The following is a 17,033-nucleotide window of genomic DNA, read 5'->3' on the forward strand; positions in this document are numbered from 1 at the left end:
ACTTGATGCTGATTTTCATTACAGTTTTATCCAAAGTCTTTTTTATCCTTGAGATTACGCTTCTCTGCTTGTATTTCAAAAAGAAAGATAACCCTGCACTCTGAAACCTGATAAATTGTCTCTCAGTCACTTACAGACAGCAGGATATGTTGGACTAAGTAAATGAGGGCTTAAGGGTACCTTCCCTTGGATGATGTTTAAACTGTAGAACACATGATTCCAGTTAATAAAGCAAGGCGAATTACCCTACATATTGCTTAATAATGTATCTAAAACAAATGCTTCCACTTACCTCTTTCAGCACTAGGTAACGTAACAGAAAAGCTACCCTAGGATAGCTGATTTATATAGCTTCAGTGTTTTATACTGAGAAATAAACACATAAGTCTTTCTTATACTGGAGCGGCCTGCAGTTTTCTTGCTGGTATGCAGAGCTCACAGAGTTAAACACATTGTTTATATGCAGCTCTGTTGAGAAATGATATTAAAAAAAACTGTGTCCTCAGGTGAATTCTGTCTGAATGAAAAGATTTATTGAAATAGATTGCATTGTGCAGCCCCTTATTTGGCAGCAAATGGTTAGACAAAAATATGAGATGTACAAAGAAGACGTCAGCTTAGTAAAATAAACCGAGCAGCACTTTGGCACGGTCCAGCATACTGCAAGAAAAAAGGGAAAAACAATACTTTAAATTATTATTTTTTTGCTGCGCCATTAGCCTGAGTTCAGATTAAAACAGCACTTAAATAATAAGGGGCTGTTATCACATTAACAATGTTTAATGTTCAGCTAAATAATTTTGCGCAAGTAAAGCTGTGCTATCAAAAGCATTTTAATAAGTACCGTATGGCATTTTACTGAAAGTGAACTTGCGCCAAAGAGCATTAAGAGGATTAAATATTTCCACTACTGGTAATTGTCTCCAAGAATAAAAACACTATTAATCTACAAAGTGCAAATATTAACTGTCAAGATCCAAAGCAGTCCTGCAGCATACACACATAATTAATCATGTGATGAATTAAGGTTAACTTTTTATATACAAATATTATTAAACCCACCCTTCCTTCAAAATAATAATAATAATAATAATAATAATAATAATAATAATAATAATAATAATAATAATAAACAGAATTAAAATTCCCCAATTCTTCTCATATTTTCCAGCCAAATTCATTTTTATTAACCCGCTGAATTGTCCAATAGGTTCTTTCTGAAATAGGAGGGGTGCAGTGTTTAGTTTGTAGTGGCTTTGCACATGCGTAAATTACATGTCATGTTTTTGCTTGGTTCTGGACTGACAACTATGTAAAAAAGGTGAGAGGTTAATGGCTTAATTTGTAAATGAAAACTAAAGCATCAAGTACTGACATCCCCTTCTTTAATTTGGACAGCCAGTGCACTACTGTTTGAGGCATTCCTTGAATAGACACTTGTTGCACTGAATTCAATTACAACTGGGCTACTCCTCCTTCCTTTGGTTATTCATATATTATAAACCAAGTCTTCTGAGTGTATAATAGTTTCACAGACCCCGATTATCACTAATCCTGGACAACCTGATGTTATCTTAGGAAAGAGAGTCCAAGATTAGTGCTAATCGGTCTTTGAAACCAGACCATTATGTTCAGAAGAAGGCCAAGACATGTACGGGGGTGGAGTGGGGACTAGACATGATAAATGTTTTTTCTTCTTTTCTAAATCTCCCACACATCATTATAGTGGGCCCCAAGCATATTAGTAGCTCATTGTGCAATGTTTTGAATGTCTATGTTTTGCAGAGAAAAAGACTTCAAAACTGCACTTTGCCAGCTATTAGGATTTTCTTCGCAAAGATGTTTATGTATACTTTATAGTCACTTTTTGAGAAACCGAATGATTGATATTGGGTAACCAGGGGTTTTAATTACAGCCCAGATATATGCACTTAGGAATGCAAGTGTGTGGATGTTGTTCGCTTTCCATTTGTCGTCATGGTATTTATATGTAAAAAAAGCTCATATATAGTGCATGCCTCTTGAATACTTTTTTTGAAAAATACTAAATAGAATATAATATTATTATTATTATTAATATTATTATTATTTGTTAGCAGACACCCTTATCCAGGGAGACTTACAATTGTTACAAGATATCACATTATTTTTTTACATACAGTTACCCATTTATACAGTTGGGTTTTTACTGGAGCAATCTAGTTAAAGTACCTTGCTCAAGGGTACAGCAGCAGTGTCCCCCACCTGGGATTGAACCCACGACCCTCCAGTCAAGAGTTCAGAGCCCTAACCACTGCTCCACACTGCTGCCCTATTGCACACAGAGAATACCTGTTATATTCTTAGAATCATGGTACTTATTTCTGTTGGAATAAATATTGTGTATCTCATCAGTTAAATGGAAGGACCCTTGTAGGACAAACGGAAAACGATTTCCCAAACTGAAGGGGGTTTAACGTGCTGGCCCTGCATTACGGACAGGGAGTGTGGCTGATGAGACAGGGGTTTGTAAGGCCTGACTCTGAGCGTGTCCATGTTGTGTACTTTTATAACTCCTCATAGTTTCACTCCACAGTCAGTGCATTTTACAAGGCTGCTGATTTGTAGCCAAAATGTTCATTATTAAACTCGAAAGAGGAAAGGATCACATGCGTTAATCCTCTCTTTTTTTGCAGCAGCAGCCATTGCAGGGCTTCTTGTACCAGGGTTCAGATTGGAACTGGCTGTCGCAAGACGTATAAAAAAGCGTTCTTTGCAAGTTTGCCAAGAATTAATAGTTTTGCAACCGCACAATCTTGAAAATGTATCAAGTACTTTTTAAATGATGTGGTGCTGAGTGAAAGGTTGGAAAGAGATTGCTTTTTTTGTTTGTTTTTTTGATATGGGACGGTAATATCTGTAATATATCTGTACTGTTGCATGCCTGAACACACTCCTGATTCTGTTTTGAAATGAATTGGACCACAGTGTAAAAATCCTTCTATACTACTGGAGAGAACCAGTGGTCCGTAATTGCAAAAAAGAATGTGCAACCTGGAGTCCAATAGATCATGCTGAACGAGTCCCTTATTACAGAGAGATGTTTGCACACACTATTTTGCCTATTGTTTTAAGCAAGTTCAGCGTTAAAAAGCTGGGATTTAAACCAAAAATAACCAGAAACAAGTTTGTGTGAATTTTTGCTTTTTCACTCTAGCAGCCGTTTGAGAATTAGACATACAAGATGATGCAATTAGCATTGAGGTATTTGTACTCCATGTGGGTACTGGAACCTGTTGAGCTTTTTAATATCCTTCTGTTTGTACAAGTTGTCAGTCATTGTAAAGTATCTAAATTGTTTTACCGGCAACAAAACGTAGGCAGTGATTTAATTGGCTCCTATAATAACATTTAATTTGTAAAGGCTGTCATTTGCTGATAACAGAATCTGGTATAACTGATAGCTTTAGCAAGACAGCCCAGAAATACATAAAAACAGAATGCAAGGAATGCATCTCAATTGATAGCACATGGCTGTGCACTAAAAGCATCGGTTCAGTTCAATATTTTAAATCTTCTGAAAACAATTAAATGAAATATAGTGACATTAACTGTAGAAAATATAATGACGTTAATTATAGAATTGTTCATGTGCTTTCTTCAATATAATAGTAATAACAGCAGAGGATACCAGCAAACTGGTCAGTCAATAAAGTCTGCTTTCTAATGAAAGTACACAGAAGGCCAAAAGGTTACAGTTTGTAAATGCAATAATTCACATGTCAAAATAACTGGGGATTTTTGTATTGTTACAATATCATGTCATGTTCTATTGAAACGTTAAACTTGCTTTTTATCTTTTTCAGGTCGATGCTTTACGAATGCGGTTAGAAGAAAAGGAATCGTTTCTCAACAAAAAGACAAAACAACTGCAGGACCTCACTGAAGAAAAATGCACTCTGGCCGGGGAGATCAGAGATATGAAGGACATGCTGGAAGTGAAGGAGAGAAAGATTAACGTCCTTCAGAAAAAGGTAAGTCCCAGGCACCTTGCAAACATTAACCTTAAATGGATGCAAGGGCAGGGTCATTGCAAATATAATGTATTTGATCTGTTCACATGCAATCTTTAATTGTGTGGGGCTGCAACCACATAACCACTAAATGAAACTTGTCAGATGGAGACATCAAACGATAACGACAAATAAACTGTAATTATAAACATATCCAAGCATGGAAGTCCTCGAAAGACCACATTGGCCAGTTGGAGCAAAATTAATGTTGTCTGTTGGCTGCAGTGCCTCCATGACCGGCGGTGGTAATGCTAGAATCCAGGGTTCATGGCTCTGTGAAGAATGTTTTTTTTTTTTTTTTCACAGTTTAAACACAAATGTTGTTGTTAGTCCTGAACTGTTCCTTGCCATTCCTTTGTAACCTGGTCTGGAGGACTTGGTTTGTGACCTTGACATACTGTAGAGCCATGACTAAAGCACTCTCACCCAAGACTCTCCTTGCACAAAGGAAAAAATGACAGTGACAAAGCACGGATACATTGTTTAAGTCTCGGAAGTCTTCAAGCTCCACTGCATTTGGCCAAAGTAAACCGCAATAGCGCTCCCAAGATTTATGGCAAGGATGCTTCGTAACTGATTCAGTTTTTTATTTTTTATATTCAGGCATTTATTTTCATTTGCCTGACACATGCTCAGGGAAGCCTGTTCTCACAAGAGCAAAATGCATCCAGTGTTTGCGTTTAGATAAAAAATGTTGTATCTTATCCTAAAAGAGGCTGTATTGAATAAAACATAAATACATATTGTGGGAATACAAGGGTACAATTAAAATGAATAGTAAAAAAAAAAAAGGTCAATCACATATTCTGTAAAGTAGTCCCTGCAATTAAATAATTCTTACTAGAATAACCTTCTGTATCCTTATACTGTAATAAATAATTGCTACAAAATCCTCTCTGAGCGCATACACTAATTGGTCCTCTTTTTTTTTTTTTTTTATCAAGGCACCCTTCAGTGATTAAAGCCAGATCTTTCAATTAATGTACTGTGGCATTTAGAGAAGCACTGTCTATTAGAGCCATGCTGATTTGTTTAAAGGCAACCTTTAGCTGTGTTTAATATTATATTTTTTTCTAATTGCAAGCAAATATGGGAGCATGCCACAAATGAAGTAGTCGTGTGCATTAATACAGTAAGTATTAGCACCCGTAGAGTCACTTTATCCAGTAATTTGGTATTACCAGCGCCATGCTGAGACTGACCTTTTTTGTGACCCACACTGGAAGGTTCCGGAGGATTTACAAAGCTGAAGCCTGGCAAAGCTCTATGGAGCAGCCTGGGCTTGGCTCTCTCTTTGTGGCTTAATTACCTCTCCAAACCTACTGATTATATATAGATATGTAGGTATATCTATCTATCTGTCTATCTATCTATCTATTTATCTATCGATCTAAGATAACAAACATTCCATCAGCCTTTTTCATCAGTGTTATGAGACATTAGTAAAACTTTTTATTTTACTATCACATTGTATAGTCCATAATTATTACAAACACAAAATATATTTTAGACATATGCAAGAACATTACATTAATAAATATTGCTGTAATTTAAGTACAAAATAAATACATTAAAATAATAGGGACAGATGAAACAATCAGTAAGCATATAATAAACCACCAAACAAAACTTAGGATGTATCATTTTTCAAAACCTTTCCCAAATACCCATATTACCTACCAGTTTGTAAAGTGGCTTCCTTCAGCTGCCAGCCTGTTTAGTATGCAGGATCTAGTGTGTATTAATAATGGATATTGTTCCCCTTATAATACTATTCATCTGAACTCTCTCTTGCCAGCTCTGTTTACTATACAGTAACTGACCTGCTCAGATCCTTCAGCTGTCAACACCTACTGCTGGTAAGGCAGCGATTGATCAGTTGAAGGGTGTGAAGTTGGATGGCTCCAGTGTGACATTCGGTGCCCTTTCCTTCCCCCAGGGAGGCATGGTGCTGGCCCCATTAGTTGAGGTGATCGATCCTTCACGTCCCGTGTTTGAGGCACAGAAGCAAACTAACAGTGTGATGGGTCAGCTTATTATAATGCAAGTAAAACACCCACTGAGCCAAAAAAAAAACCCAAAAAAACCAAAAAAACCCACAAAGCAAAATATGTACTATATACTAAAAAGGACTCAGTCCATTCCTAAATTGAGAACATGATCTCCCCACTGGACCATGGCTGGGCAAGCCTTACCTGGCGTTAGAAGCTTTCGTCTTGCCTTCAAAAGAGTTTAATCCATGTCAAATGCCAGGTGGGCCCAGGACAGTCCAGGTAGGCAGATAGGTCTTTCGTGCAGCAGTCAGGTCAGCCCCAAGCTGTTCCATGCAGGAAAAGGGGCAGCTGGATGCAGGAAACGTCAGCTAGGAGGACCAGAGCAGACCCTGGGGCAGGCAGTGTTGCTGGGGAGAGTTGGGAGCCTGACAGGAGTGCTGAGATCAGGCTAAGAAACCCTCCTGTGAACTGGGGTGGGGTACAACAGCGCTCAAATGTGTCAAGGCTCTCTACCAATCAGAACGTAATCATGTTATGATAATTGATGCCGTATGTTTTTCTATAATATCCTCTCTGCTCATTATGAAGCCAGTGTACCCAAGTGCAAGTCACAGCGCGAGTTGTTATGACTTGCTATGCTATGGTTTAATTAACTGCCCGCCAATGCCTACTGGAAATCAATAGCAAGCTTTGTTTTATTTTATTTTATTATGTTGTGTAAAGAAACACGCACAAAGTGAACATGATTTCTGAGTTCTCTGCATATATGAGTGAGGTCAGGTTCTATGCTGAATTGCTCAGGATGTGCATTTCTGTGCTCTTAATGGCAGTGGGTCGGCAGGCTAATGCAATGGTGTATCTAGCCGCTGAGCTGACCTTGATGATACCTTATTTAAATAATACAACCGCTTGTTTGATCTTCAAAAAAATCTGCTGCCTGCCTGCTCTACTTATTGTCGTTTCCTGTGATTTCATAGCAGAGCTTTTTTAATTTAATTTAATGATTTCCTTCCTGCTTTTTGCTTAAGCCTTGAGTAGCCTGCTACTTTTTCCATATCACGTATGTTTGCTCATTGTAGAAGACCATGTCATTCATCCTTACCTGGAATCCTCTCATTGGTCAGTTGCAAAGTGCTGTAATGTCAGAAAATACATTGGCAGCTTTCAAGTCGAAAAAAGTGAAACATGTTGTATATTATTGATGTATTTTTATTACCGTAGGACCTGGAACTTCAAGAAACCTGGCTACGCTCTATAGGCTAATTATGAAGGTCATGAACTGTTCAGTCCAGTGTATACAGCCAACTGTTCAGTCCAACGTATAGCTAATTCATTCAGACACCCACTGCCTTTCAGATTGAGATAAAGATGCAAGGCTCTAATTCACAAGCATTCCCATTCTGACCCCTCACAAACTTCCATTGCAACATCTGTGAAGAGGGTGTACAGGATATTAACCACTTTCATCAGTACCAGGAGTTAAAAGGTTAAATCCTGAAGCTGCATGTTATTTAGATACATCTGAATATTCGGGATTCGTCAAAGCATCTCGATTTTGGTTCAATTCAGAGTTTATAAACATTCTTGCAGACTTCAGAGTTTTAAACATGTGTGAACCAAACACATAGACTTAGCCTAGAAGGAGTTAACAAACACTAAATAAATAATTGTAGGCTTGACCTTAAATATATTTTCTTTAAGTAGGACAGCATGGACAACAAACTGGGGAATGGGGAGCTGTGTTTAAATAGTTTATACAGGTCAGTTTTTAAGATAAACTCAAGTCTTCAGTCAGTGTTGCTTTCAGAAAAGTTTTACAGGTGTTCCAAGTCATTAATCATAAAGTAAATATGCTACAGAGAGTAGGAAGGGCCCATTGCCATGATTGGTTTTCCAAACTTCCTGCTTCCAATGTGCACATGCAGGCTCTAAATTACAGTGGCTCAACATGTCAGGTGTGGAGCTTCACCCCTCGATTTACAGTTCTACCCAGAGAGGAAAAGTGATCCTAGCTATCCTCAAGCATGCATTCTAAATATATATATATATATAGTGGAACGGTGTAGAACTGATTTAACAAAACTTCACAGAGCCGTGTAAGTCTCTTTTAAACGTAAAGTGCTTAAATCGGAGATACATGTAGAACGAAAGTGTGAGTATTGAGCGAGTGTGCTGTTAAATAGTCATTGGGATTTTAAGCTTGTGTAATGCATTTTTTCATCTAAACTGTAGATTGTACAAAGTCTGTAGTCTTAAATTCACTGACACCCCCATTACTTCTGAAGTGCTTGTTCAGCAGAACATGTATTTAAAAGAAAAGCATTGTAGAAAGATAGTGTATCGTTGTACTGAAGTATTCTCAATGATTAAGTAGCACCATCAAATGGCTTAAAAAATACAGCTATAAATAAACCGAGCTAATTCCCTCTTGCAAAATAAGTGTGTGTTATCAGTAGATGTATGACTTTTATACATAATAAATACAAGTATGCCTACAAACCTATCATTTCTATCAGAATGCATTTACCATTTCTCTGACATCGGTAACCAGACAGCATGGTTTCAAAGTGTTTAATATTTAATATCTTGAAAGCCAATATGTGCAGCTTCTGTTCAAAGGCAAGTAGCTTCCATAGCTGTATTCACTTCAAACAGATGGCAACTGCTTGCCTTAGGAAAATAAGGAAACTGTCTAACTGCCTTGATCATTGTGCCTGCTCAAGATCTAGAAACCTTCCATTTCGCATGACTTGGTCAGAGGTGGTGTTGAAAGCTGTGTCGTGTATATTTTTGGGTTCAAGAATTTGAGGACCCTCATTTTTTTATGATCGTTTTGGGTTATTACATGCATTTTAAATCACGTGTAAGACGAATTGTATGTTTCTCCCATAAATCATTTGCAGAAAGAACATTGCACACAAACAATAACCCTTAAACTAGTGTAAGCCCCATAACACCGTTTTGCATACTATTTTAAAAAAGTATGTCAAGTTAATGAAGAATGTCAGACACACAAGGATATACTGCATTAATCTTTCAGCTGTGGATATAGTGTGTTGAGACAATGTCTGAATTTTTTGGGGGGGTTAAACTCTCACAGGATATGAGATTAATCATAGCTATATAGACTGAAAGTTGTTGAGAGGCAAGTTGGGGCAAAATGTCTTCAGTGGAGGCAACAAGTAGCTTATTATTTCAGTAAAACAGATAAAGAATCTGTACAGATACAAAAAAACAGTGTGAGCATTACTGTCATTTATTATGACCAGGTGTCTTTTATTTAATCCCTGAATTATGTGATGAATCATTTGTAAAATGCAGTGGAAAAGGTTGTAATTACGGCTTTTTTTACATCAAGTACAGATCATAGCAACAGCCTGAGCATTAAATGAAAAACTAAGGGGACTGACCACATTTCTCCTTTTCCCAACATGTGCCTGTAGAGTATTTTAAATGAACTAATCGCTGTTTACTGTCAGCATTAATTACAACATAAACAAAATGCTGTGTTTTCTTTATTAATTAAAAAAAAAAAATGAATGCATTCTATTTGCTTTTGGTATATGTATTTATGAACATGTTTTATTAAGAAAACATTATCAACGTTTGTTTTTCTATGCGCACTGTGGTTGCTAGGATTTTGGGCTCACCAGAAACCAAATGACTTCCTATTTAAAGGGGCGATTTTGTCAAGATCTCATTTTCTGTACTTTGTCATACCACTCCCTTTTGGAAAACCAAACATTGAAATTGTTGGGTTCAAAAGAGCTTCAGAGCCTAATAAATCTCAACATTATGACATTTTGCCTAATCTGGAAAGGTAACCCACAGAAGCATGAGGCCATAAAATGCCTGTGGAAAGGGGGGATTGAGCTGGAACTTTATTTTTTGCCCCCCCCCCCCCTCCGTATCCTAAGATTTGTTTTATTCTTCTAGTAATCTTATCCTTCTAAACCGTATGTTGGATTTAAGCATTCTTTTATTCTTTTGTTGTCACGGGGAATTTCATAAAAGTGATGCCTTGAGAGGAGGTGAATCCTTCATCCTGCTTGAAACAGATGCTTTCAATCAACTTGCCCCCATGCGTTTAACCGTGTTCCAGACAACAGCGCAATCGACAGACGCTGGAAAATAACCACCGTTCACACATGCTGGTGTTCTTGCGAACCCTGTGCCCATGAAATTCTTGCAATATGTGTCTTGTGTCTGAGAAACTTCCATGCCTGTGATCTTTATGTTTTGGAAGAGAACAAAATAACCAAAAAGAGCCGTCAAGACTTCCACTTGTTCGAAATAATAGACTTCAGGAGAATGAATGATTGCAGTGCATGGCACTAAAGTGACATCTGTTTGATGTCTTTGAATTTAAAGGAAAAATCTGTAATTATACCTGAGTGGGCTATGCCTCTTTTTCTGTCAGGTTCACAGAGAGGCATAGACGTTTAAGCAAGACATACATTTTTCACAGATTTCGTCATGTCAGCAGAGATTAAAGGACTGATTGATTCACACTTTTATGAATGATGTTGTAAGACCAACTGTACAGTACACCTGTCATTTGTGTAGATAAAAATGTTCTTTATTTATTTTCAGTGAAAGTGGGACTTAAACCTTACTGCAGATGCGTTGTCTTTCATGGAGCCAAATGAACAGGGTAATAGAACAGAATGCTTTTATAAATACAGGAAAATACCTCTTACTCTAGGCATGAGTACTTTAGATAAGGCTGCACAACCCAAGCTGTACCAGCCTGTATACAGAGTTCACAAGCATTCTCAAAGCTATTTACTCCAAATTGTAATTAGCATTTTGTTTGTCTGATAGGCAAAAGGAAGAAAGAAAAAAAACAAAAAAAAACACAATTCTAAAACAAAAAAGAAACCCCTTCAGAATACTTACATGCCGCTAAATGAAATAGCCCAGTTGTTTCTGATTTGGTAACTTTATTTTTGTTTGTTTTTACCGTATGAAAAAAATTGTGCTGATGATGTTTTGCAGTAAATAGTCTTAAAGAATCATCCATGAGGCGCATACTGTAATACTGTTTAATGCCGTACATTTGAATGTAAAATAAGGCTGCGCATGAGTCACTAACTTATGATTCAGGAAGCCACATTTCTTTACATTAATCATTCTTAAAAATGTTAAGTATTTTAGTTGTCATTTGATAAAAATCGTGACCTGAAGCACTTGAGGGAAAATTTAGTAGAGCACTTAATTGCTGAGAGTTGCGGTTCCCATGTTAATCAGGCCTTTGTTTAAATCATGGTTTCCAAGAGCAATCAAACCTCTTTATAAGTTAGACTGTATTGGGAACACCATCAGTAATTATGCTGTTATAGGTTTCAGTTACTTCAGTTACCCATGACCAAACATTCCAAAATATGTATTGGTGTTTAATAAAATGGTTTCTATTGTAGGATCTTAAATAATTGGTAGTATTGCCAAAGGGAACATCATTTATATGGTGAAGCCTGCGACTGGCTGCCAGAGTCTTAATTGTATCCTTCTTGTAGCCTAAAACACTACATGCTTTAAGCCGTCTGTAGTGAATTTAACAACATCACTCACCTTTTAATCATGGGGATCATTATCTTTTATGGGGATCATTATCACTGTAATCTACAAGTTCAAAGCCGCATTTTGTACCCAGCTTGTTGTTAATGCCTATGATGAATAAGAAGCACCTCCGTCTGTATGTTGCTTTACCTTTCATAGTTACCAGGTGTAGCGGTTGCGGGTTGTACCAGTTCCTCCAAATAGCTGCTTTTATAAATGCACAATTTCGTTAATAAGTAGACTTGATGCTTAAAACCTGGACAGTATGTTCAAGTTTGGGGAAAATGACCATGACTTCAAATAGCAGCTGTTGCTTATTCACGTCTTTGTACCAGTTTAATTCTTAACACCTTTGATCGAAACAAGTGGCCTTGAAACCCCTGGTGTCTCGCAGTACAGGAGACCCTTTTGGGGGAAGATAATAGGAAGGAAAGGGTTTAAGTTTGTCCAGAGGCATATAGGAAGCAGGTGACTTTTCTAGCATGAATAATGCGTTTTATGAACACAGGCTGAAGCGGGGCTTAGCCCATATGCTGGCGTCCAAGTCAGAAACGTGAAGTCTTAACCTAAAACACAGCTGCTTCAAATGGGAGGAAGATAAGAGATCCCGCATTGGACTGTTAACACATTTAAAGGTGTGGAGATTATGCTCGAGTAGTGTGTGGCTTAAAAGATACACTTGAATGAACCCTAGTAATTTATCTTCGTGTGCTTGCTTTCTCATGTTCTCTGGACAGCAAGTGTTCTTACAATATTAGCTGAACTTGTTACAATTTCAGTGTTATAAATATGTAAATGTCTATTAGTCACAAGGAGCATCCTGCAAAATGTTAATAAACCCTGCTTCATTTTATAATACAACATGTATGAAAACACGTACGCTATACACATCGTTTGTCTTTAGCACTCATCTTTAACTGGAAACAGTTCAGAGTCTCTAATGAAAGAATCCCAGACTCCCCTTTACACTTGTGCCAGACAGTATTTATCTTATCCATTCAAATAGCTTTGGCTTGGAACAGGAAACTAGTCTGAATGCCCGAAACGAGCTAGGAACTATCCGACATGCGTAGTCTGGCGCAAGCTGAATGTTAGGGTTGTTTGAAAAGTACAATCGGCCCTCAGATATAAACTCCAGAGCGGAATGCTATGTTTCAATCTGTGGATTGGACAGGCTGTCATGGTTTAGAATGATAAGTGTTCAGGTGTCAGCAGGCCATGATTGGAACATGTGCTCAGGGTTGTAAATTTGTCAGATTTAGAGAGGTCCAAACTAAGACATATGCAACTCAGCTTCTTATTAGAGGCATATGGCGGCCATTATTTATAGAAAAAATAATACAGTATGCAGTAAGCTGCTTTGGGGGGAAAAAACTTTCAGATGGACGCAGAAAAGTTTAATATCGCTGATAGAATAATAATAAAAAAATATGTATTTTGTATTAATTCTGCATTAGCCTATTGACATCATCTATAGTGTTGCCATCAACAATAGTGTACCTGTTTGTTTTAGATTGTATATTCTGTTGTTATCACCTCGCTACAGTAGTATCATTAAGACATGAAAGATTAAAGAATTTATAAGTTAAACCTATGGTTCTTGCAGGCAAGGTGTTAACTGAATATTTCACATATGTATGACATTATAACATTTGTAAAAATAAATAAAAACATCCCTTTAAGAGATGCATGCTTTATTATAACCTGCTCATTTTTTATTTAGTAAAGCGTTCATAAGAAATTGGATGCCGTAACTCAATCCTATCCTTACATGTTGTACATTCGTAGGAACCATGATTAAATTGCAGCTCCTGCAGAGAGGCCATGCAGTTTCTATTGAGCATCAACAGCATTCTGCATCTTAATTTAATGCTGACATGCATTAAATTAAGATGCAGACTTCATTTGCTGTTTTTAACTTTTTGTTTAGTTTGTAGTGTATACAAGTGAAATCATGCTGCAGGAAAACAACATGTTCAAAGGCAAAGGGTAAAATGTATATTTTTAATGAGTAAATGTTATTTCTTTCTGTGTTTATTAATAAATAAATACATAAATAAAATGCATGCACGCAGTCTCTGATATAAACTGAATATGAGGATTTCCATTACCTACCAGGCTGTTTACTGCTGTCTTGTATACTCTTATCATGTTCTGTAGACATTTATTAAAACATGAATGTGCACAGTTTTAGCCTGTGGTTTTTCACTGAACACTGAACAGTAAAGCACTTTTTCTCACGCTTGTTTTCCCGTGTTTGTTGGCAGTGAATAGTTGCCAGTTAAACAGAACTGAATTTGGAAGTGAAACACCTGCCCAATTTTCAATCGCATAGTTGTGTACATGTAGGAGTTTCTTTGCTTGGATGGCAAGTTTTCCTTCAGTTGCTGGTCAATTAAAGTTCATTATCCTTGTCATGTGGTTGCTTTAGCTGAGATTATTTATTTTTTTATTTTTTTAAGTGCCCTCCTTGCCAAATTATAGTTGTTGCGCTTGCTGTTCATGTCCGTCAGTCTTTTATTACTGTGGATTTGTATTGAGTGGTTGGTAAGCAAACACTGACAAACACTGATCAGTGGTATGGAAGAAACATCAGGAAGCTACCATGGGATTTCTACTGTAGCAGCATGGATTGAAAAAAACATTTCCCATTTTCTACCAAGCTGATCACTGGACCAGCACATGCTACAGTAATAATTATTTTAACTACTGAGCCTCTATTTTCTGCATCACATGGCTGAAGTTTTAAAATGTTCGAGAAGCAGCTATATTTATTACAGTCTCGACACGTTGATGCATCCTGTGTTCTATGTATTGTAGCAGGGTGTTTTCATTCATAAATGTGATCATATTGAAATGCTTTATTTAAAAGTTCTGTATATAATCAAATAGAACTCTACTGAGTGCTACTGAACTAATTGCAACACACAATGTTGTTTGCCTGTTGCAGTCTAAATTAGAACTGTAAAAACACTATATGACACAGAGGAATAGTTATAGTAGTATCAACACATACAAATGACAGCACATTCTTCGCTTTAAGAAATTAAAGGTCTACTGCTGCTGCCTAAAGCCAGATTAAGGGAACTGTGGGGCCCTAGTTCCTCCGTTCAGCCCGAATCGTATGCTCAGACAACACAACCACTTAAACGCCAATCCGCTTCATAGTCTAAATGTGCGTTTATACTGGCTTTTTTAATGGCAGCATTAGACTGTCTAAGGGTCGCCTAAATTGCTAGTGTAAACGTTAGCTGGAATAATTTAAACCGGATTAGATTTAATCCTGCACCTGAGGTACAGTTTGATGCCAATTTGCAGCTCATGTAATTGCAGCAGGTACACATGCTTGATGAAGACAAAGCCATTGACCATGTCCAACTTTACAGCTGTAACAAAAGCTAAAACAAACAAACGGAAAGGAATGATTTGTAATTAGCTGCATTTGAAAGAATTATATACCGTATTCCTTCGAATTAAAGATGCCCTCGAATTTAAGACACAGCCCAAATTTACCATCCTCAATTTGAGGAAAAAATAAAACATCAAATAAATATGCATTTACAAAGATACAACCTCAATTACGCATATGGAGGCAGTTTGCGTCCATCTGCTATCACACAGAGCATTGCAATTATGTGCTGCTTCTCATTTCCAGCCGTGATTACTCACACCTGTTTTTCTCCCAATTTGTGAACTGTGGTATTGCTTGGCATGTTGAAAAAGTACGGGGGTCGGATCAGCATTTCCGATCTGTCCAAGCTGTTACTGTTTGTTAGAAATGCTGAAATTGTAAAAGCTTCTCTTTTGAATTCCTCAGGAAGCTCATGACGCTTTTTTGCAAATGGCTGCCTGTGTGTCCTGGATGATTCGAGAATCGGGCAGTAACGTTTTGGTTTGTCTTTTCTCAGCAGTCAGTCACGTTGCTGCTTGTGTATTCGGGCAGTGACGTCTTTATTCCTCTTTTCTCGGCAGTCAGTCACGTTGCTCTTTGTGTACTCAGGTCGTCTTTGTTGGAGATTTTAATACACGCATCACTATACTGTACTCGAATTTAAGACGCAGGCTATTTTTAAGAAGCAATTAGAAACGGTATATGGTAAATACTGCGGTATGTAAATGTGTCTACTTTTGCCAAAATAGTTTTCATGCACATCAAAAGTAGCTGACATGAACTTTAAGGTAATAGATTTTGTTTTGCAGGGACTGTGAATGTTTGTTCGTTCACCCCCCCGAACCCCCTCCCCCAGTTGCATTTTAAATGGATTCCAGACGATATATTTAATTGAATACCTCTAATCAGAAAGATCTCCCTCTTTGGGTTAGAGCGGGTTTGACCTCCTGACTGGAATTACAGCATTGTCAGTGTTTTTTGATCTGAATTGTTTGTCATCACCACCTTGCTGTTCCTTCTGTTTAATTCTTCTATAAAAGCTGCATTATACGCTACGATTCTAACTGTGCCAGTTATGCACAGCGACTCGCCACTAAACCTGATATTGGTGGTTGTGTTTCTGCAGCACCAAGCCCCTTTCACATGGGATTATCATTCTTTCTCCTATCCTCTCTTACTTGAAATCTTGTAGCAGTATTAGAGCTGAGACCGGAATGGCTTTTCCTTGCTGAGCATAATGTTACACCTCTTAAGAAGGGAGGGAAAAATGAGCAAACCGCAAGCATTTCGCTCATTTTATGGCTCACGTTTATTAGGTGTTGCATTTCTGGGATTTTTCTTTAGTTTTCAGATAATACAATTCCTACTTTGATCATGGAAAGGAATAAACATGCTTCCCCCTCTCCCCCCTTAACCATTTGTTAGATACATTTTGTCACACCTAAGATGAGACGAAAGCTCCTGGTAATTTACACACACGTAAATCAAAAGCACCTGCTCAACATAAATTGAGTTTAGGTATAAATGCTACAATAAGTAGATTTTCTTTCCCTCTCTCTTTTTGCAGACAAGAAAAAATATATATATTCTTAGTTGCTACTTGTTACAGTATCTGTCTTTAACTCCTTAAGGGATACAGGGAATTGAGAGGTTGATCAAACGGTTTCTTCTTAAAATACATTTGAGAGAGCCTCAAGTATCACAAGGAGGAAACTGACCATTTGGATGACCAGATCTAACCTGTCAGTAAATGTTAAACACTGTGTCATGCACCTCATTGCAAAAATAATAGTGAGCATCCTTTATTGTTTTTGAGCGACACATATGTCGCTTTTGTACCTTAAAGAGTTAAAAAGAGAAAGTGAGAGAGAAAGAGAAAAGACTATGAAAATGTGAAAGTCAGAACTGGTATAAAACTAGTGAACATGGTGAAGTTAATCCTTCAAATCTATGCATGCACAGTAAAGAAAAGCATCCAGCAAGCCAGTAAGTACCCATGCAGAGCATTAACATCTCTGTAACTGCCATCAAATGAAG

The 17,033-nt window shown here is 37.4% G+C and overlaps 1 protein-coding gene across 15 annotated transcripts in view; it reads left to right on the forward strand.

Annotated features, from left to right (window-relative positions):
- Positions 1-17,033, forward strand: part of LOC117963517 (ERC protein 2-like) — a 262,184-nt gene that overhangs the window by 62,104 nt on the left and 183,047 nt on the right. For all 15 annotated transcript variants that reach the window (XM_058988385.1, XM_058988384.1, XM_058988392.1 and 12 more), the window contains one exon: positions 3,846-4,013. In XM_058988385.1, coding sequence (XP_058844368.1) covers positions 3,846-4,013 — 168 coding nt within the window. The remainder of the gene's footprint in view (positions 1-3,845; positions 4,014-17,033) is intronic.

Source organism: Acipenser ruthenus, chromosome 16, assembly GCF_902713425.1.
Source record: "Acipenser ruthenus chromosome 16, fAciRut3.2 maternal haplotype, whole genome shotgun sequence".
NCBI classification, from domain to species: domain Eukaryota; kingdom Metazoa; phylum Chordata; class Actinopteri; order Acipenseriformes; family Acipenseridae; genus Acipenser; species Acipenser ruthenus.